This window comes from Oreochromis niloticus, linkage group LG9 (assembly GCF_001858045.2).
Source record: "Oreochromis niloticus isolate F11D_XX linkage group LG9, O_niloticus_UMD_NMBU, whole genome shotgun sequence".
NCBI lineage: Eukaryota > Metazoa > Chordata > Actinopteri > Cichliformes > Cichlidae > Oreochromis > Oreochromis niloticus.
Genome location: NC_031974.2, coordinates 12,423,002 through 12,445,921, shown reverse-complemented (window position 1 = coordinate 12,445,921; position 22,920 = coordinate 12,423,002). Strand labels below are relative to the sequence as shown.

The window sequence follows — 22,920 nt, the reverse complement described above, 5'->3', positions numbered from 1 at the left end:
TCATGTAACACTGTGCTTCTCCCAATATGAGTCCGAAATAAACTTTTATCAAGCATAAGGTGGGGAGTGAAAAGGTAGCTCTGAAAACTCTAGGTCTGGATCAGAAATTTCTAATTACGCAAACGTCATGCCATGTTGGTGTTGTTCCTGCAGTATCATGATAATGGTACACATAGTTGCAACTGACCAGTCGCATTGTTGTGATGTCATAGCTTTGCACTGCATGGAAAAAACAAAAGATATGCCTTTGTTTATGGTAATCATTTTGATTATTTTCTTTATCAATGTATCTAATAAAATAAATAGATTATCAAGTTAGGTTTGCTGTTAGCCAGATTTACATTACTCATGTCAGTTTGCTAAGGATAAGTTTTAATAGCGTTAGCCAAATTCTTTGCTAATGCTAACTGACTGCTAAGTCTAAGGAGCTTGGAAAGAAAAGCGTCTGGACTTCTCTGAGTTGCTTGAAGACGTTTCACCTCTCATCCAAGAAGCTTTTTCAGACGATGGTTTTTAGCTGACCAGAGGAACCCAGTGTGGTCTTCTGCTGCTATACGGCATTTTCACCCAGAGAACTTCAGCTGATGGAATATTTGCTCAAACCTGGGAAAATCCCAGTAGATCAGCAGTTTCTGAAATACACCAACTGTGTGACATTCAGAGTTGCTGCCACAGAGTGTTGCTAATGAAGTGGCCCTGAGTGTATATTGTAAATTTTTACAGCTTTTTGTCTGAAAGCAGGTTTAGTTATTTTAGCCATTTGGCTCCATTCACTAGTGTTTGAGGACTCATTAGTGCTACAGGCTACAATGGCAGTGAGAATACTCATAAAACTGTAGGTCTGAGTAAAAATAACACAGACTCACACTGTTGTTTTTTTGTTTTTTGTTTTTTTTTTGGCAATATTTATTTCTATTTTCCCAAGAGCAACATATAGTTCAGGACAAATGAACATTTGATAAAGCCAGCACAGCAGTTTGCAGAATGTATGATTCAAAATTGCACCATATTCAGTGAAATGATCTGCACTCTGAATATTGGGAGTTTTAACTGTTCTTATAAACAAACAATATTCCTCATAAGCAAGAAACTAGGGTCTATTTTTTCCTTACATATTTGTTAAAGTCTAAGTTAAATTTATTTCGCATACATCCCACAGAGTCAAGGGCCTTTGTGAAACAAACATCAGAAACGGTGACACTGTGGGCACCATGACACGAGCCAACATACCGTCTCAGACACGCGAACAGAACGACAGCGGGCAGCCGAGAAACGTCAGAGGAAAGCGCGAGGATACGTTGTCACTGCTACCAGAGGGCGAAGCGGAAGAGAAAGAGAGAAAAAGGTCGTACAGGCGCAGAGCAGAGAGGAGCTTTCAGAAAGACATGCTGAGGGACTACACATATAGATATAATACGCTACGTTCAGAGCTGCGACAGTCTTCAAGCAGAAAGACAGAGGATAGAGAAAGTCAGATCAAGCGCGGAGAGGAGTACAATGCTAGGCGAGGTTAGCATGCTGGCAGCACAAAGAAACTTTACAGGAAGCTCAAGACACAGATCACATGTAAAGGCTAGAACGACAGCACTAATCTACAAGCTAAGCTATACATTGGACACTAAAGCTAATTACAGGAGCTACACATACTGTATATATGTATATATATAGAGAGAGATAGATATAAATAGATATATAGGAGACTGTATATCAAACAAGCTGGATAGGCAAGGCATCGCATGCATGTCGTGCAAAGGAAGCAAGTCTAGCAGCAGCAGCAAGAGAAACAAAGTGTCTGGCTTTCCAAGACTACCACAGTGAGATTTCATTGTCGCTGTAATAAATCAGATGCTGTCTGTGTCACAGTGTGGAAGCCAATTTTGGTTTGGGGCGAAACAGAAAGTAAAAATTTGAAACTTTAGGCAACTCTCCATTGAGATGTAAAACATTTAAAGGAGAAGCTTTACAATATCTACAAATTGACAAAAAATTAAATCCTTTCATTTCTGGCAGACCCTCGATTCAGTGCACATTCAGACCAAAGAGCTTAAATTACATATCTTGAGTAGTAGAATTTTTTTAAACATCAACTTATGGACAACCATCGGACATTGCACGTTATTTGATCATGTGTATACTCTAAAGTGCACAACCTCCCATTTGGAGGAAAACTAGACAATACTGAAAAATTCATACTAAGGCAACACACTTACAAACACACTAAGGTACACAGTTGGCACATACCGTCAAGTATCACTTGTGCACGAAAAACACAGGGCTTCAGAGTCAAAATGGCTTTGCATATTCATTGAAAATCCAAACACCCGAGTCTCTGAGTAAGACTTGGAAGTATTTCAAAGTGAAATCTATCAGTTTCTTTAAAGCCAGTCCCTGAAACACATCTTTGAAATAGCTAGGAGTCACAAATCAAGTATCGAACATACATACATACATACACACAAGGAAAAAAGCCTTTTGGACAAACCGGATGAAAATACAGGTAATCTATATTGGAGATAGAGAAAATATGAATAACTTTACCTCACAAATAGTCTCTGGTTAAATGTCTTATATACACGTATGTGTACACAAAGATATGTACTTAGGACATCTTGAAATACTATTTACAGTCTATGATCAAAAGTGATTGTTCACTGACCGACCATGTTGAGCTATAATTGTGCTTTTCTAACTTGTTCTAATGAAAATGCTACAGAACCTCTGCCTGATAAATCAGGGTTCACATTCCAACTAACCCGCCTACGATAAGCCTGCTTTTACTCCAGGTTTCTTTTTTTGTTCTTGTTTTTTGCAAACTACCATTGGTTTGGTCTGGAAACTTGATTATCATGTACTATTGATCCTTTTGATATTATGCAGGATACATATATGCGTATGTATATATATAGATATATATATTGGACCCATACTCAAATATTGCTTGTGAATGCAGAAAGACGAAATCTCAGTTGCAATGCTAAGGGATGCTGCTCCTCCCAACAGTGATTTAGTGCAAGTAATGTCAGGTATACAGTAGCTGCAAATCTGGTTAAGATCCCATATCCCAACAATACCCCATTATTGCCCAATTCTTGGTTTCTTAGGATCCACAACCTTTCAGTAAGTGCTCATTCAAAAGCGTGACTACAAAAAGAAAATCTTTTCTTTCATATTTAAAGTTATAATCCTTAAGATTTCTGTCCTGGTTTGTTTGGTAGGCTAGCGACAGTTCGGTGCCGCACAGCTTTGGGAGCAGTGCCCAGAGATGGTACTGGAATTAATTAACCTGATGGGGTGAAAAAAGGAGATATGACTTAAACTGCCACCTGGGCAGTGCACCATGTACCCTGTCACATCCAAGTTCCAGTAGGTTCACTGCAACCAGCACTAAAAAGCAATTTATTTGTAACATTTTAAATAAAACAAAATATATAGGCATTTTTGCCAAACGTTGACATAGACTCTCTGTACAAGGCATATCCACAAAGTTAGATAACAGATCCATTCATAGTGAATCTTTAGCACTGCAAATTCCCTGTATATAAATGGCAGTGGGCATGCAGTGAAGCCAGCCAGCACTTTGCCTAAATGATCAATTGGTCATACTTCCCATATACTGTTGTGCAAAAGAAACAAGGCAAGGACTTAATTTCAACATGCTTCCATGTATGTCTTTGACTTTTCAAGTCTCAAAGAGGTGAATTAATGATGCAGGCCGGCAGGAAGTTCTTTGTTCGGATGGAGTGGGCAATCCTACGTATTTGGGGTATACCTCTACTGAGCAATGAATTTAATTTGGGAGCTGTATTGGAACATCAGGGTTGTGATCAAATAGTCAAACAATTAACAAATTTGTCCTCCGTTAAAATGAAAATGTCAAGCGGTCAAGGTAAACGGGTGAAGAAGAATTCTAAGAGAATTTGAAGTAATTTACATTAGACTCACTATGTTGTTTGGACTAAACTAATGTTCCCAACACAGACTACATAAAGCAAACTGTAGACCCTTGGACATGTCTGGTCATGTACTCAGTTGGTATCCTTTCCAAGAAAAAGAAAAAAAGTCTACTCAACTACTACCTTGGTGTCCTACTCAGTGCAAGGAAATGAATACATGTATGTAATGGCCCCTGGAGGCAGCAGATTGGCTTTCAGCAGTTAGTCTGTCAAATATGCAATGAAAAAAAAAGGTTGTTAGGTGAAATGCTTTGAAAAACAACAGGTACTACTACCACACATAGCAACAGTAACAGGACACAAATACAGTTGATGACTACTGCAGAAAATCTGAAATCTATTGAATGCAGTTCAATACACTGGAAATTTAAGGATTATAGCTCAAGTGCTGATCTTCATTCTAACATATGGAGCAAAGCTAATTATACAGCAAGGATGGAAATGGATCCCATTTTGATGTATTCATGTAGCAAGTCAACAATGTCCAGCGACATGGGTTTAACAAGCCTTTATCACCTAAACACATTAGAAAGAGAGTAAAAAAGTCTTAATAATCAATAAGCAGAGCAGCATCATGAGCTGCAGGTTGAACTGTCAAAGGCAGAGGTGATGGGTGGTGAACTGGCTTGATTGTAAATGCTTTGAACTGCTCTGTTTTCACGTTTCCATCATGCAGTCTGCTCTGGCTGGGTTATGTCTTTAACATGTGCTGGCACTGCGTAACAACACCAGGTAAGAGAAGGAGTTCTGTCCTGCTTTGAGTATAATGTGCAGATGTAAAGGCAGTTGATTAAGCTGAGGTAAGGTGAAGTGCTATTTTTGTTTTAAACGAGAAGTTTAAAATGCTTTAAAGTTACAATAGAACACAACCACGTTTGGCACTTAACAACGGACTCGGCAAATGAGAAATGATTGAAAAATAAACTCTTTCTCATCGACTTATTGCACAAGCATTTCATATCACAAAAATTACATATAAAGTTACGTCACTTACACTACTCTGGGATCTACTACACTACAGGAGAAGCAGACAGAAGCACTTTTACATAGCTTTGGACCAAGTCAGTCCACGGCAAAGCTACAATACGTAATATATGGATATATCTGCAGATCTTTTTTCTCAAATATACTCTTAAATATGAGACTTTGGAGGAAAGATTGAGAGAAAAGAAAAAAAGTTTACCAGTACATTCACGACAAACAATTCATCCGTCAAGGGGAAAAGTACAAGAGGATTTGGAGAGATGAGTCTTATAGATCCTGGCCAAGTCGTTCAATCTCCTCAATAAGAAAGTCGATGTCCTCAAAGGTAGCAGCAGGATTTGAGATCACCATGCGAAAGAAGTTGACCTTGTCCCCTTGTGGCTGGTAGCTCACCATAGTTGTCCCGTACTCCATCATTCTGGCTTTTATGACGGGAGCCACCTGACAACATGCAACAAATACAGCATGAATTGCTGTTCCTTCAGGAAGAGAAAATAAAATATGTGAAAGATACATAGAAGGTCAGGGCAGAGACAAAATGGGCCATTGGGCGCAAATGAGAAAGTCTCCCAACCGTACCTCACAGACACAGTGAACTATATAGCTAGGTGCTTTGCAAGGTTAACCATGTTAACAAAGAATAGGTAAGTTGGTAAGCGTCCTGTGAATTCACAGCTTTACTTGTCTTACCTCCTGCATGCTCTAAGCAAGAAACACCCAGACCAGCACACAGTATTTTCAATAAACAGAGCGGGCCTGAAGCGGACTGTCCTCTATTGAGTGTTAAATGTGAGAAGGATATCCTCAGACTATATCCTGACCTTGTGTTTGTTTTGCTTTGAGTTTCTTTATGGTCATTTTCTGTCCTTCTTCTATTTACTTCCACTCATACTCATTTTGTGCAGATTACTACAGCAGTTTATTAATTTTATAAACAAACACATACATTTTGACAAAGAGAAAGCAGTTTGCATCCTAGTTGGGGCCATTTTTAAGATTCGTTTGATCCAGTGTATTACTCGTTCAGCAACTAAAGTATCATTACGACTGAGTATTACATTTTGACCCGACCACATGAAAGGCTCCACTTATTTGCTGTTCTTGTGTGCATTTCCATGAATATAATCATGGTTAGAGAATCATTATTATTTTTGTGCACATGCCACTTGTCCTTCCACAGGTACTTTCCTACAGGTCTGTAATCACTTTTTTTTGCCAGCTTTTATTTACCGATTTAGATCAATCATATCTTTCTTGTCTCCAAGCAGTACAAAAGAGCCAGACTCTTTACATTATAGCAAGGAAGCTAACATTATCCTCCTTTATTTTGGCTCCCAGTCGATTTTAGAAATGTTTTTAACATTTTTAAACTTTCATGTACTTCCATTGGAGTGATTTAGCGAGTTCCAGACCGTTTATCTTTACCTCTTCAGTCTTCAGTTAGAAGCTCAAAATGTAGTCACACAAGACTGAATGCTAGGGGGGGCAGAGCCTTTCAATCTTTGGTACGTAGTCTTTGAAACAGTCCACCACTCCAGCTACATTTAGCTAACTCTGTGGACTCCTTAATTTGTTTTACTAGGCCTTCTGTTGAGATTCTCATCATTATTGTTTTATTATCTGTTTAACCGTTTTTATCCCATTTTTTTAAACACGGTTTGTATCGCTATTAACTCTATTAACTAGTAAGTCTTCACTTTTTATTTTATTTTATTGTAATTAGTCTTAGTTTTGACTAATTTTATTGTACAACACTGTGTGAATTTATTAAAAAAATGCTTCATAAATAAAATATACTTTTAATTATTTTTGAATGATGTATGTTCATAATTTTATATGTTTTGGTTTTTGTTTTTTTCAGATAGATAAATAGTTTTTAGATAGTTAAAAAAAACACAACTAGTTTTACATACCCAGGGGACTACAAATGTAAAGCAGTAGTTTGGCATGTTTACATCTTATATGAAAGAAGGAATGACACTATTAAATTATCTTTAAAACCTAAGATGTAAAACTTTTTACTGCAAATCCACAGTAATTTACTGGGAATGGCTCTGCTGCACTGCATTTTTAAACACCTGTATCTAAATATAATGCTGAATTACTCAAAACAATGATTAATAATTATCCTCACACATTTAAAATGCAGTGCTGCTCATAGTAAATTATTGTGTATTTACAGTATGTGACTTGTGTTTTAATCATAAATCAAATTTCAATTAATTATTTTTAATTTACTAATTTACTTTAATTTACTAGTCCTATTACAATTATAAATACCAGAACATCCAATTTCACAGGAAATAAAAATCAGATGTTTACAGTTTATGTTTAAACATATATGTGATTACATATTTTGCTTTAAATAAAATGAAACTGCACAGTTTCAGAAATGGCTCACAACATATATTAGGATCAGTAATTTGGCCCTGGTGTTATTTAATAATATTGAGACTAAATGTAAATATTTTCATTTTTCATTTATTTCTTTTTTTTAATATGAGGATATTTGTATAATTGTTTGCATGTGAAGAAAGATAGTTTAGAAAATTCAACATGTCTCTGTCAAACTGTGACACACGTTTTTCATTTTTTGCAGCATAAGGATCCAAATGTTAGCACAGAATGCAAACTTAACAAACAAAATTTGAGTCATTTATTCAGGCAAAATAAAATACAGAAGACCAGAGAGAGAAAGATACAGAGAAGCCCAACAGTCTGCAACAAAGACTGATGGCAGGGCAGGACTATTTATACACATGAGGTAATCGGGAACAGGAAATGTCTGTAATGAGACGCAGGGTGAACACAATCAATGACAACGAGGCTGAAGGGGAAATAAAACTAAATGCAAAACACAGGAGACAAACAACCACAAAACTAAAACAGGAAATATACTCAAATAAGGACAAACAGAACTTGAGTGAACTTAACAGAAGAGACGGGACAGGATGAGGAGATGAAGGGAAATACCAATGGGGCAAATAAAGCCGCAATAATGCATACAGTAAACAGAACTCAAATATAATAAGACCTAAAGGCTAAAATTACTCAAGAGCAAATCAAAACCTAAACAAAGCTAAAAAAAAAAGAAATGCAAAACTATTAAAGAACAAGAATTCAACAAACCCTGGGACGACTGTAGGATCATGACATTTCTCATAAATTTTGTGTCTGCATAGTTAAATAAAAGTAATTACTGTTTACTTGCATTTTTAAATAATACTTTATTCTCAGTACTTTAAATGATTTGATTGCAGAACTACTTTTTTCATAGATAATATCCAATTTTTATTAGCATTTAGTTTTAGTAAATATTTAATGGTTGTTAACTGTCGTCTAACTCAAATTGCAGGAACAGTTTGGGAGAGTATTGCCTGACTACTTTCTGTGTAATCAGATCTAAATGGGTTCTTGTTTGCTTATACAAGTCAAAGTTCTTCCCAGGTTCATCAGACCTACAGACCATGTAGGTCATTTACAACCCACCAGTCTGACAGCTAAATGTGACAGCAGCTGGGTGCACAGCCCCATGACTGCTGCTCCTGCCATGCTGAGAGGTTATCTCTAAGAGCAAAGCGAGGGGTGATGCTCATTTATTTTGTAGTCAGCAGAGTCATGATGCTGTTGCAGATTCTTTGCAGTGAGGAGCGGCGACAGATTCAATTTCATGTCTGAAACTCTCAGTGCTCGTTTTGACCAACACTCGGCCGGTTAGACGGCTCACTGAGAGAAAACTCCTCAGCGTCTGTGTCTCTGGAATATCATTTTTGGGGCTTGGTTGGTTAGAGGATTTGTGTAAAAAGGTTTCATCATGACCAACTTCAGGATATGCAGATGAGATCCAGCAAGTTCAAGTGACAGTTTCAGTGCAGCTTTAGCTTAAGGGCTTAAGTTAACTGTGGCTCATATGACCCCGAATAATCGTGCAAGAATTTTAATAAATCTTAGGGTATTACATTGAAATACCAAAACAGGCTTTAACACTCAGCTAACTTCTCGAGGAAGTTGGCTTCAGTTTCAGATTACTGCCTGCTAGAGTAGTTAGTTGTTGCCTTACAGCTCTCATCACATAATCAGTCATTTTTTCCTAATGTCTTGCAGGTGTCTCACTGCAGTTGGCGTGCTTGCTGCAAAATAATTTACTGTGTGCTGATTTCCCTCAAATCAATCTTTTAACAGTTTCTCCCATTCTCCTCATCCATTAGAGGATGTCATTAAGACACGTGGAAACTAATGAGGGCTCCTTCAGTTCTTAGTTCTTCCTCAAAGTGCTAATCGGGCAGCATTACATCACCCCTCAGGCTCAGAGTCAGAGTGTGGAAAAGCTTTCCAGTCAGTCTGTCTACTCGTTGAAGCATGACCATGGTGTTTTTTCAACTAATCTTTAAAAGAAAACAAAGGGAAACATCTGCATTTGCAGAGCAATGATGAAGCTGGTAACGATTTCTAGTCGACGGGAAGAGAGAGAAGAGAGAGAAGAGAGAGAAGCGGTCTTTGTATGGCAGACATAAACGCCATCTGTTTGTCCTGATTGTCAATTATGAGGCCCCTGCTGCTGTGGTATCCTCTGAATGGCCACCACATTAGCCAGCTGAAAAGCCTCACTTCTTTTTAACCCGTCCTCTGTGTCCTGTTTAAGACCGCCGCCATTTTTTTCTCCTCATGTGCAGGGCAAAGTATTATTTTAATCCTGAGTATAAGCTGCCCCTAATTAGAAAGATATGTGATAGTCGAGCTGGATATGAATGACGGGGCTCGTGAAAGTTGTGTTGGGGAGATACTAGAGTGAGACTTCTTATCTGAGAGCGCTCACCTTGTGCAGGTGTTTCTTTCTCTCCTCTTTGTCCTCCATGTAGCGGATGCCAGGCGGCAGGTACCAGAAGCAGACGTTGGTGTGCTGAGGCTGAGGGGACACACAGACGACAAGATATCAGAGGAATAAATTGAGGGAAAACAAACAGCGATTGAGTGCAGTTGTATAAAAATAATAATAAAAAAATGCTGATTTATCTCGGCATTCACGAGAGTAATGATTACTCATAAGCCCATTAAATTTTAGAGAAGGTCTTGGTGTGCACATCTTTAAAACTTCAAAATGACCCTGGCGTAGAATATGTTCTACTTTTTTATGTAATGGCTAATTATGAATTTAATTATATATGGCAAAGTAAAAAAATATAGTAGGCAGGCTCAGACAGCAGAGGTGATATAATTTAGCACTAACCAATTCTTAAAATTAAGGATTCAACATGGATGAGGCGGCTATGTCCATCTTTTATATACAGTCTGTGTGCGTATTGCATATATACACCTTTATACATGCAGTTTAAACATGGTATACAGCCGTTTTGTAGAATTCAAAGCTATTCATGCCTAAAATCCTGCAGAAATCTCATGACATTAAAATGCTTGTATCCTAAGCCAAACTGATTTTGAATGAAAATGCTGATTTGCATCCCAGAGCAACAATCCAATATGAGCTCACAGCATCAGACAGGTAGCGTGCCTTCTGTCTCTAGATGTCTGAAAGCTCCTCACAGTACTATTTTTTGGCACCTGAATCCCTGCTAGAACTCCCTGCCTGCCTGTCTGCATAAGAGCGGAAGGGCATTCATTACCAACAGCTGACTAACCATGCACACCAGCCTCATTTATACAGCTGGGCTGGTTTGGCTGTAGTATATTCAACATCAGATTGATGTAATGGCTCAATGGAAGGCACAGACAAGTGAGCACCTGGGCCATTGCCCAGAGGACTTGGCTTTTTCTCATCCCCCTCTGGGTTATGATGCTCATAGCCTTTTTGGGGCTCAGCAGGAAAACAATAAGGCTTGAAACATTAAAGAGCTTTCATAATAAATTACCCCATGTGTCCAAGCACCCCTTTCATAAGAGAGTTTTCTTCATACCCACATATGTTTGTGTTGTACTTCAGTTTAGTGCAGGATATTTCAGACACCACGCTATTCATATGCATATGAGCAATTATGGGCCGTTATGCTATTCATTAAACATAATAGCAGCACATTACACTGGCGTCCGGAGGTAAAAATGGCATTTATCCAACTCAAAGCCTGAATACTCTGCATGGAAATCAAGTCAGCAATAATGACACTGAGGAAAAAGGAGCAACATGGGCTAATGTCAGCTACTTTTCTATGATTGTGTGACTGCAGATGAATTATCCTTTAGAGGGAGTGAAAGATGAATGTGAACATACTTTGCCATCAAAGACCATCTCGTATCCTTCCCTGTCTTTAATCTTGTTGTAGAGGTACTCGGACAGCTCCAGACACTTGTCAATCTGAGCCTCGAACCCAATGGTGCCCTGTCAAAGAAAAGATGTTCATCTGTAATTGTTCAAACTCCACAGCAGTATATACATTTATTATATAGTATAGAGAACATTTGGCTTCGGGCTTCATCAGGGTCAATCTAAAACATGTTACATATGCAGCCAAATGCATTTCAGACCATGAGGGACCAACAAGGATAGGTTGGATATTTGACCATGTGATTTAAATCTGGTCATCTGGTCCCTGGAAATAGGGCGTGTCCAGCAGAAAACCTGGGTGGCATCTTATTTGGTCCATAAAACTCAAAAGTGGTTTTTAAGTTTTCCCCCCACCTGATGTCACATATTCATGACACAAGAAACTTTCAAACAATAAATAAATACTGAATTAATATATATTAGTATATAGATTAAAGTATAAAAGCAATTTAAAAATGACAACAAACAAATAAAAGACATTTAGAACTTGCTGTAGGGTCTCAGAGTTTGTCCTCTTCTCTGAAGTTAAACTCAATTTCCGTCATTTAATTCTTTTGACATCCATAATTTAAAATTTTAGGTTTTTATTTTTAATTTTGACTTAATAACTCACAAAGTTTTTCTCTGAGTTTGAGTCATTTTCTTAGAAGGGTGAATGATCGACATTTTGAGATACTTAACTCAAGTTTTGAGGTTATAACCCGAAATTGTGAGCATATTTTTAGTGGCAGAAAGAAGCTTTCACATATAATCTATGCATAAGCAATTTTTAAAAAATGCATTAATATAATATAGCAGAGCCAAAATGAAAAGTGGAACAAGTGGAAGCAGCTTAATTAACTGAAAAAAGAGAAAGCATTTGCAACAGTCTGACAACAGCTGGATTAGCTTAATGACAACCAGCATCAACTGATGGTTCATCTGATACTCTTCTAACCATTAGACTGACAAATCTTGCATAAGATGCACTTTTTAAGCCAGTTTAACTTTCTTAAATCTGCAAGCTGCTTTGCAACACACCTGGATCCACAGCTCTTCATTTTCTAGCCTTGTCTGACTTAATAGTATGGCTGCTGTTATTGATTTCTGCTCTGCAGCAGCAAGCCATCACTTTATCAATCAGAGGTGAGGTCTTGCTGCTGCTCTCCCTGGCTCTAGCTTTCCATGTAGGAGGTCCCAGAACAGACCCATACTACCAAATATTAACATTTTTCTAGATGGTACAACAGTTTTCATTGATTTTAGTGTTCTAGAGTATTATTATTTATACCTGATTAATAGCTGCTTACAATCATCAAACTTTATATTTAAATTTATATTACCTTAGCTCTCCACATGAGCCACAGCTTGAAGATGTCCACATGACGTCCACACTGCAGCGCCTTGTCTCCGGTGTCGTAAGAAAGATCGTAGTGTTTGTCCTGCTGGAACAGGTAGCAGGCGTGCATCTGGTTGCAGTTCTGCATAAGACCCTGTGAAGTGAGAGCCAGAGCATTTACAGAATTACCTCAGTAAATGAAAGCAGGAACGCGCAGCATGGGGCTGAGAAATTGAGGCCTACCTCCTCTCTGACCAGCAGGGCAGAACACTGCAGAGGGACGGACATCATTTTGTGTGGATTCCATGTGACTGAATTGGCCCTGCAGTTTAAAAAAACAACACAAAAAGAACCAACCATCATTCATCGTTATATAAAATGCTCATTAGCTTATAATATTTGCCCATTTGGGGCCGAACCGCATAAAACAGTTACTTGCCTCTCAACTCCATCCAGCTTCCACCGATGTCTCCTGGACATGAGCAGACTTCCTCCCCACGCTCCCTGAAACACGAAGAGATGAAAGACATTAGCATCCACATTTAATAAACCATCCATGTATAAAACTGATGGTGAAATCCTGAGATGTCTTAATAAAAATGGACTATCTCAATCTTTCCACAATACAAAGAAGTACTGCTGTAGTAAATAAAAAAAACATCAGCACTGCACCTTGTGGTTAAACTTTCAAAAATTAAGTCTAAGCACAAAAATAACAGACATCATACTGGCAGCTCATTACCCGAACTTTGTGCCATAAAAAAAAGAATTGCTGTTTTAATTAATAGAAAATGTTTTTTTTACTGTAAAATAATTCTATTGTTTATTTTCTATCCGATTTCCTGTCATTTAATGGTTTGTGTACTACTGACTTCATCCACTCTCACAGTAAAAACATATATGCCAAGCTCCTCTGCATTTTTCCTATTTTGCAAAGCCATCTACAAGGCCTGATTAGACACCTGGGTGGGCCAATTCTGGGCCCCCTGGCCACATGTTTAACACTCCAGCACTAAAGCCTTTGATTTCTGTAGAAGTTCTGCCAACTCTAGCCCAACATTTAATATTTAAGATTTAAAAACACAACAGGTACTATTTTTGTGACACACACACACAGTAGTAGTACTAGTACACTTTAATATCACTGTTTTGTCTATGAATATATACACTGCATCTGTTTAAGTGCTTTATAACGCAAATATCTAATCATCCAATCACATGGCAACATCTGAGTGATGTGGTCATGGACGCTGACATGGTCAAGACGACCTGCTGAAGCTCAAACTGAGCATCAAAATGGGGAAGAATGGTGATTTAACTGAAGTGGGATGGTTGCTGGAGCCAGTCTGAGTATTTCAGAAACTGCTGTTTTATCAGGATTTTCTTACACAACCATTTCTAAGGTTTAAGGAGAATGGCCTGAAAAAGCAAAAATATCCAGTGTGTGGCTGTTGTAAGGATAAAAATGTCATATTGATGTCAGAGGTCTTAAGGGAATGGCCACACTGCTGATAAGAAGGCAAGAGTAACTCAAATAACCATTCATTACAACCAAGGTATGAAGCAGAGCATCTCTGAATGCACAACATTTCAAACTTTGACTTTTTGCCACCAGATCTCAATCTAATATGGACCTCTGGGATGGAGTGAAATGGGAAATTAGCAGCATGGATGTCGAGCCAACAAATCTGCAGCAACTGTGCGATGGTGTCCAGCACCTCGCTAAATCTATGCTTGGAAGAATTAAGGCAGACCTGAGGGCAAAAAGGGGGCTGAAGGTGTACCACATAAAGTGCATTAATAAGTGAGTGTATGTCTTTCTGGGAGCTGTAGCTGGAAAATTTAGCAGATAAACCAATGAAAATGATTAATAATCACAATGTGTGTGTGTGTGCATGTGCGTGCGTGCATGTGCACGTGTGTTTTTACCCATCTCAGCTAGTTGAGGGATGATAGACAAGGCCATTTATTGCTCTTAATAGAGGTGTCCCCCTGTCAGGACTAAATCACTTTCATTAAGAGATAGAGTTCCTTCAGTGAGAGGGCCCATGATGGTAAAGTCAGGGGAGGAGATGATTTACAGCCTCTGTTCCAGTTTTTCTAATCTCCAGTGTTAGATAGGAAATGGCGAGCTCTCTATCTGGGTCGACCGCAAGCAGTTAGAGGCAAGACAGACATAATAGATTTGTCAAACTCAGAGGTGAGCTCTTTGCTTCTGTGTATGCCTCCATTAAAATCCCTCTTGTGCACAAACACCCCAAAAATCACGCATGTGAAAGGTCAACATGACATTTTAAATGACTCAGGAAGAAACTTGTTTTACTCACATCCACGTGCATCCAGATGTTGTACTTTTTGCAAATGTCAGAAATGGCGATGAGGGGGTCAAAAGCTCCGTACACTGTTGTCCCAGCAGTCGCACTTACGAAGAAAGGTACAAAACCCTGCACAAGAGCAACCAAAATACTGTATATGAGGCCGTTATGTTGTTACGATATGTTCCCCAATTTCCCTCATCATCTCTGCAGTTTCAGTCGAGTGCACCCCATAAAATCAAAACTGTATGAAGTCATATCTGTCTATTTATAGCAGGGTAATAAATGTGCATCATCTTACCTTCTGTTTTGCCTCCAGTATTCGCCTCTCAAGGTCAGCTGGGATCAATTTACCGCTGCAAAGGGAAAACAAGCTTTAGTTGGCTTTAAAGTTGTTTGTCATACTGTCAGTGGGCAAAGAAGGCCTTCTACCTTAAAAACAAAAGCCAGCACAGGAACAGAAATACAGAAAATACAAGTGCAAGTATTGCATTTGAAATTCTACTTAAAGGGACAGGACAGGGTCGGCACCAGAGCACATGGAGTGGACGGGCAACTAACTTTGACAGGGAGGCATTAGACTTAAATCACTTTGCTATTTCACAAAAACAAACAAACAGACAAACAAAACAAAACAAAGAGGGATTAACACATCATGAACCAGCATCTGTAATAACCATAACTGTACAGCATGCTCATATGAAAATTGTTCAGCAAGTTTCAAGTGTGACCTTTGTTTCAAAGAGACGAATATTCATGAGGGGTAGACAACTTCCCAGAGTCTGGCTTTCATGGGCCCATGCGCTCCAAAACCAGCTAAGCTACTGTTAACCTAATAATTAACACTGGCGTGATTGTAACTACAACATTTGAGGTATTAAACTTTTTTATTGTCAAATTGTGTTGCTTAATTTTACTTTTAGTTTTAAATGCCAGAAGAATTCAGCTTAGGGGGCACAGTGACCTTTGTGGATGGGCTTGGACCCCCAGGGCCCATCCATAATGCTCACACTGCAACTGTACAAGCCAAAATCCACCCACTCATCCGTTTTCTTCCAGGCACGCTGTAAACATTAATGTCACCTCTCTTGATGTTAATGTTTAATGTCAGCTACTACTTCTGTTGGTTGGTGGATGTGAGCAACAGAAACAGTTTTGTAGGTTATTTCATTGACCTATTCACGATTACTGGAAAGAGACAATGCTGATACTCTGTTTGATAGTCTTAACGCCTCGAGGAGAGTTCCATTAGATTCAAGAGAAGGTGGACAGGACTGAGAACCAAAGCAGATCAGATGGATAAAGTGAACTACAGATGAGAGGGATTGAATTTTGAAATGTCCCTTTACGTCCAACTATAGGCAGTAATATATAAAGGATTTCATATTATATTATAAGGCTGCAAATAGTCAAGAGTCATTGTTTAGTTTAGTAGTTACACAAAAAGGAGTGGTTTCCAATCTAGGGATTGTGTTTCTTTTAAAAGGTCACGAGATGAAATATAAGGCTAAATCCTAAGCTGAACAGGAGAGACACATTTTTGCTGTTACTTGTGAATATTATCAGGCCGTTATTGGTTTGGATCAAACCAGTTTGTGAAGATTAGAAGGCTGTAGTGTTTCTCACAATAATACAATAATAAGTGTTTCTACATTGAGTGTTTTTAACATCGAAAACAGTAAATATGCCTCATGGTTTAACTGAAGTATGATGAACAACTGAAGCCAGCTTTACCTTTCATCTGCTTTGATGCAGATCACGCTTTCAGTCCCAATGCCAAGAGCTGCTGCACCTTTTTTGATTGAAAAATGGCTCTAAGAGTTGAAGACAAGGGGAAAAAAGGAAGAGAATGAGTGACCGGATCTGTAAATATGTACTTCTTATGACAGATTTGTTTGTCATTTAATCGCTTTTTTCCTCACAGCATCTTTCAGCTGTCCTTTAAAGATGAAGGTGACAGGCACACCAGTCACCTCGTGTCCTTCTGCATGCGACGTGCATAATGTCAGCTTTTTATCAGCAGCGGTGGAGTTAAAGTGACACGTAGTCACACATCAAGCCACCACACTTACCATGAGATCTTTTTTGTGTTATTCTAGCAGCTGAAAGGGATATTTTTTGACATTTGACTTAAAGAAATGTCCAAATAGTGTTCAGTGTTCACTGTTTGAGCCAAGCAGACACACACTGACGATGCCATGAGGAAATTATCGAGCGGATTTTAAACACGGATGCCTACATGTTCGGACGTGAAGGCCACCAGTCTGGGAACGGATGACATTCCTTTCTCTTTCACCTCAGGGAACATCTTGAAGCGGGCCAGCAGCATGGCGTACATGTTAGAAATAGCACCACCTGGAGGACAGACAGGATTGAGTTAGGGAAGTGTCTCCTGGGAGTGATGCAGGGTTTCTAAACGATTGCTCCCTTATTCACAAGGAGCTGCCACAGTAGATAGCTCTGCATGTTTCCTGACACAACCCCAAAGGAATTTGCGTCTTCTCCTTGGACTGAACCACAAATCTTTTGCTTGTTAGGTGAATGTGTAAGCCAATAAACTACTGATAAAAAAGTAGGCTGCTACATTGTTTCAAGATGTCCACGTTCTTGTAAAACAAACTTTTGTTTATCAAGAGCATATCAAGAAATGACAAAGCATCCAAAATTGCATCTCGCTGTCCACAATGTCACAGCCAATCACAGGCTTTGTCAGTAAATTCTCCGATGATTGCCTCTCATTATGAAGTGCATGGGAGAAATTAAAGATTGGGGTGGGTGAGGGGGAGGGGGGTTAAGCTGAAAAAGGAAAATTATTTTATGCTAATTGGCTTTGAAACACGTTCCATTTATATCATCAAAATGCAAATTGACACGTTACAACACACACAGACACACACACATACACACATACAGCCAGTTCCATCTCCAGTCAAACAGAGGGGTGTCAGAGCGCTCTGCGCCACCTTCCATGCAAACATACCAGGAGAAAAAATGCCATCTCCTCGCCCATCCGTCCAGCCAATGATCTCCCTCATCTTCTTCAGAGTGACGTACTCCAGCAGCACAAAGACAGGAGCTACCTCATAGGTGAACCTGCACGTTACACAAGACGCATCACATGGCGCTCGTTACAGGAGCATGGCGCCATCGTGACTCATCAACAGATAAAAAGCTGCCATTAAACTGACATTTTTTTAAAATCTGAAGTTTGGACATTTCAGGAAAGGAGGGTTGTCGGTGGCCTGTGCAGAGGTTCATTTAAAAAAAATGCTCAGATTCTCAGGTTTTCTGGAGGTTTCTGGCTTCACTTTTGAAGTGCAGAATTACTGTCAATCGTGTGTACACATATTAACAGCTCTGATGCATACTGAAGTTTTTTCCATTTAAATAGAAACACTTAAATGCACATGAAAATATTTTTTTCAAGCCAAACACGCAAAATTTGACTGGCAAAATGCACTCCTTTAATATTTTGAACTCCCACATTTTCATCATCCTGCTCCTATTTAAAACGTGCATCTCTGCTGTGTGCTCCCTAATATTTCTATTTCTATATATATTTTTGTATTAAGATATTGGCTGCATTCATTTGAACCTCCCTCCAGTGTAAACAGCAGGTTTATTTTTCATTTCCTCACAGTTGCCAAAAGAGTTTATCTCCCCCAAAACACACATCTGAAATTAGCTCCAGATTAGTCTGAATTTAATTTCAGAGCTAATTTTCTCCTCTTGAATCCCCAGGAGGATCAGAGGTGAAGGGGATAAAAGGCTGAGGGGGGAGAGGAGAGGGGGAGCCTTGTGGGTGCAGGGGGTGGTGAGGGGTGGGGGCCTGCCTTTCATTTCACCCCTTTTCATTTGCCATGACTGAGTGTATGTGTGTGTGTGTGTGTGTGTGTGTGTGTGTGTGTGTGTGTGTGTGTGGAGGGGGTGGGGGGCCGCTATCAGGCCATGCAGACGCAGAGCAGACTGCACGCGGATGGTCCGGAAATGGAATCCATTGTCATTATCATTATCACCGCTTAAAATCGCGATGAAGCAGGCCACATACTTACATATTGGTGTTGGCGGTGGATGTTAGCCAATCGGCTGCCAGTCCGACCATGTCTAATCCCGTGGAGAGCTGATTGAAGTACCTGGGGTGGGCTGAAGGGAAAGGAGCAGAGGATGGAGAAGGCAAAGAGGCGGAGTGTGAGATGGCTGCAATTTGAAGGTTTTACGCAGCAGAAGCTGTCATCTTCCGAGCGCTTTAATTGTCAACTTTAAAACAAAATCTCAGGAAGTGATGAAAACATTTGGTGTAGCATTGAGCAATGTAAAAGGTAAACACACAAAACATGTTACAGCAGTGAGACGTGATCAGATTTCAGTCTGCGTCATAAACACAGGAGTTAAAACAAAGAGTAATTTATGGGGCTGATCAAACAAAAAAAAAAGAAAAAAGAAAAAAGAAAAAAAAGGAAGGAAGGAAGATATAACTGTACTTATAAATCTGGTGCAAGTCCTTCTGTGGGCACCTAATAATTCCTAAATAATAATAATACACATTTTTTCTCATAGCAGAGGAGAATTGCTGATGATTACAATAAATGACTGAAATCCTCATATCTTTGCTTATACCCGCATTACAGTGTGATTTTAATTGTTTTTAAGGTTGTTAAATATTCATAAACTATTTTTTCAGTTTTTCTTTTTCTTTTTGGAGGCTGAAATCTGTCCTGTGGCGTTGCTGTAAATTCCCCCCCTGCGTGTGTCACTCAGGGGAGAATAATGGACTTGGCCTATGAAGCCTGGTTATTAGCCTATTATCTCCTACTTGGTGAACCAGATTTACTGCGTCACTGCATTTATCGGTCTGGTGGTCAGGAGGAGGAAAAGGAGGACAACTGTGTTGATGCTTTATAGGCGTCATTTATCATTTTATTTATTTATTTATTAAACCCGGAACACGTTAAAGACGTTTTCTTTGTTTGCCTCTCTCTTTCCGGGTCGGTTTTTTAAGCTCACCGCTTTCGTGTTTCCAGTTTAGTTTTGCAGTAAAACTAAATAATTTGTAAGGTGTAACATAAATTTCACAGTGGCGCTCTGTAATTTATCTAGCTTTCCTTTTTATTTTATTGTTAAAAATGTGTTTTTAATTTTCCATTTATATGCGTAAATATTGGAATTTTGGCAGATTTCACACAAAGATGAGCGAAAGGCCGGAATCCAGGCCTGCGTGTGATGATACAGCCTGGGGGGAGATTTTTTCCAACACTCCGACGCATCTATTTTTTTAAATAAACATATGTGTATATTAAAAAGTGAATTTATTGATTTGCATGCATGCAATAAAATCAGACCCAGGCCTACCTGTTTTGATGGCGTATTTCAGTGTAGCGCGACAGCTGATCAAGATGTCGTCCAGAGTCGCAGGTTCGTCCTGCAGCTCCCAGTTGTTCATCTGAAGCAGCTCGTTCGGATAATGAAAATCAATAACTTTCGTTTCCCGGTCGAAAGACTCCACTATGTAGGCCAGTAAAATATCCACAACTTCCTGCAGGAAGGTCATCGTTTTGGTGTCACCGTCCGTGGCCGGTAACAGGTCTGCGAGAGGAGGGTGGATTACAGTGGAGGCATTTTGTGATTTTTATTTGAGGACGGAGGAATGTGTGCAAAAAAATGCTTCCACGCAATATCAAGATTCACCTTTACACGGGTCAAAGTTTTATTTATTTTTTTGTCTTTGAAATTTTCCTCCATGCAGACAAATAAATAATTTGACATTGTTTCCACGTCCGAACACTGATTCTGTTTTATACGAAAATCTCGTGTTTTGCGCTCAACACCTCAAAACACACGATTCTGGTGAAGGTGACCTCTCGGAAATAGCCCCTCTTTGAGGAGGAAAGAACTGACCAACATAACTCCTCTCTCAGAATGTGGTAAAAATGAAAATGATGGACAAAACTATTCATCCAATACATAATGTGTTATTTTTTAAATTGAGATTAAAGCGGATAACTTCAGCCATTCATTTCTCAGGAGTTTGTGCGATCAGATGCAAATATTTGATGCACATTTTGAGATTATTTTCTTTTATAGTTAAGATGATTATATACAAATATCGCATAAAAACAAGGTCTATTTTCTAGCCTACTTCGCACAGTGAAAACTGCTCAATGTAAGGCCAAGTTTGGACTCGGGGAAGAAAATAAATCTCAAAATTAATCCAGCTTCACAGTGCACTTTCGTACCTGTTGAATAGAGGTCGGAGAAGACCACAGCAGCTTTGGTGCAGTTGCAGGATTTGTTGCAGCCGCAGGTTCCTGCAGCCGTCTGCGGCGGCTGCTTGGCGCCCGGCTCGGCAGGTTTCTCCACCTCCCCGACATTTAGCAGCGCTTTGGAAACCCACAAAAAAGAGCATCGAAATATATATTTTTATTACTCTATGGCCAGACAGTTATGATGGAAATAACTGGCACGTTTGCCTAAAAATAGCTTCCCCTCCGTCTCCACCCCCGCCCCCGCTCCTTCCCCAACATACCACATAGTTTCGATCCAATTCCTCCGGATAATTTCTGGGCCGCTGCTTGGCACCAAGCCCTGGCTGGAAGAGAGAAGGGGGATAAATCAGATAAGGGATGTGCTGGCTTCAGCTTCAGTCCAAGTTTAGGGAAACACAAAAGGCGCCATGCAACTTGGAATAAAACAGCTCTTTAGATACACGAAAAATGTCTCATGTGAAGAAAAAGAAGAAAGAAAGAAGCCAAAAAAAAAAAAAAAGCAGGATTGTTGCCTATTATAAGGCCTGTCTGGTGGTTCGCTGAATGCAGGGCACTGGCTTGAGACAACGCTCAGGAATTACTGCGCCCGGTCCGTCAGGAGGTGGTTTGAAGACAAAAAGCCACTCACGCGTACTCGGGCTCTGACTCCCGGTATTGGCCCCCGCATTATCTCCGCCAAGAGACCAGAACCCGTGTGATGCCATTGTTGCCGGTAGTTAGGAGCTGCAGGAGGCGCGGAGACCGACAGAGCCCATCCACACGCGACGACCGGGAGCTGTTCAGAGCCGATGTGGTGCTGAATCTGACCAGACCTTTCAGACTGCTTGAAATCCAGCCGTGCATCCGACAGACGCTTTAATTCGTTGGAAAGACCCTACAAATAAACCGACCCTCGTATGTGCGTGTGTGTGAGCGTGGGGTGGGTAAATAAAAATAAAAGAAATCACAAAAGGCGTCCTTGCTTCCTCCTTTGCAGGCGTCCACAGGTGCACGAAGCATGAAGCGCCGTGTCCAGAAAGAAATCCGCAAACACTTGACCGGCGCAGAGCAGCCAAGCTCTTTACTTAATAGGGGGAAAAATGCAATACAGCGCAAGATAGTTTGCGCAAGTTCCGGATGTAGTGAAATGTCTTTTGATGCAAAGCTGCTACATTATATAAAAAATGACTCAGAGAAAAACAATAAGCAAAAAGAAAAAGAAAGAAAAGCAGGAGGTGGTGAAAATGGTGGAGGGGGGGGGGGGGAAAGCAGCTATGAGGCTACAGCTGCTGGTAAATATGCGGCGCACAAGCCATGCCTAATTGCAGCCAACCTAAATTTCACGTCACTAAAGCAATCCCGTCGTGATTCACTTCAGGTCATGACGAGCCGCGCTGCGTCGTGCGTCGTGACTCCATACATCCCCGACATTTTTGGCCCCCTGCGCACAGAACTTACCCTCCATACAGACACTGAACGCCAACTAATTCATCTGCCCAGCAATCGCAGACCTATTTCTTCAGACCTCTAATTGCCCGCCTCCGGTGGAGGAGACAGCGGGGCGGAGAGGGGACTCGGTTCAAATACACAGTGCGCCTGGGTCCCTCCTCTCTCCGCTCACTCCAGGGGCGCGTTACTCCGAAAATATTTATTACTGAGAGAGGGGCTTGCTTTACTTTCTTTACTCACAAAGTGTTTTTTTTTCGTCTGATTTTGAGACATCCCCCCCCCCCCATCCAAAATAAAGTTAAGCCCGTAAATCTGCAGTTTAACTGCGTCAAAACATCCGGATATAAGGAGGAAAACAAATTGGAATAGTTAAAAATAATAT

General features: G+C 39.9%; 1 protein-coding gene across 2 annotated transcripts; it reads right to left on the bottom strand.

Annotated features, from left to right (window-relative positions):
- Positions 1 to 870: 870 nt before the first annotated feature.
- gad2 (glutamate decarboxylase 2) lies at positions 871 to 22,700 on the bottom strand. Of its 2 annotated transcripts, none has more exons than XM_003439283.3 (16): positions 21,739 to 21,814; positions 21,371 to 21,433; positions 21,081 to 21,224; positions 20,197 to 20,430; positions 18,900 to 18,990; positions 17,828 to 17,940; positions 17,087 to 17,202; positions 16,582 to 16,661; positions 15,149 to 15,203; positions 14,860 to 14,976; positions 12,972 to 13,036; positions 12,776 to 12,854; positions 12,537 to 12,686; positions 11,161 to 11,268; positions 9,754 to 9,843; positions 871 to 5,378 (listed from the first exon to the last, which is right to left on the bottom strand). In XM_003439283.3, exons 1-16 carry the CDS (start codon positions 21,812 to 21,814, stop codon positions 5,205 to 5,207), a joined length of 1,755 nt encoding a protein of 584 aa, XP_003439331.1. In that variant the 3' UTR covers positions 871 to 5,204. The 2 variants fall into 2 exon arrangements, with proteins under 2 accessions (XP_003439331.1, XP_005449112.1); XM_005449055.4 differs by lacking the exon at positions 21,739 to 21,814 and adding an exon at positions 22,548 to 22,700 and having other exon boundaries at positions 5,205 to 5,378.
- Between the last annotated feature and the right edge of the window lie 220 nt (positions 22,701 to 22,920).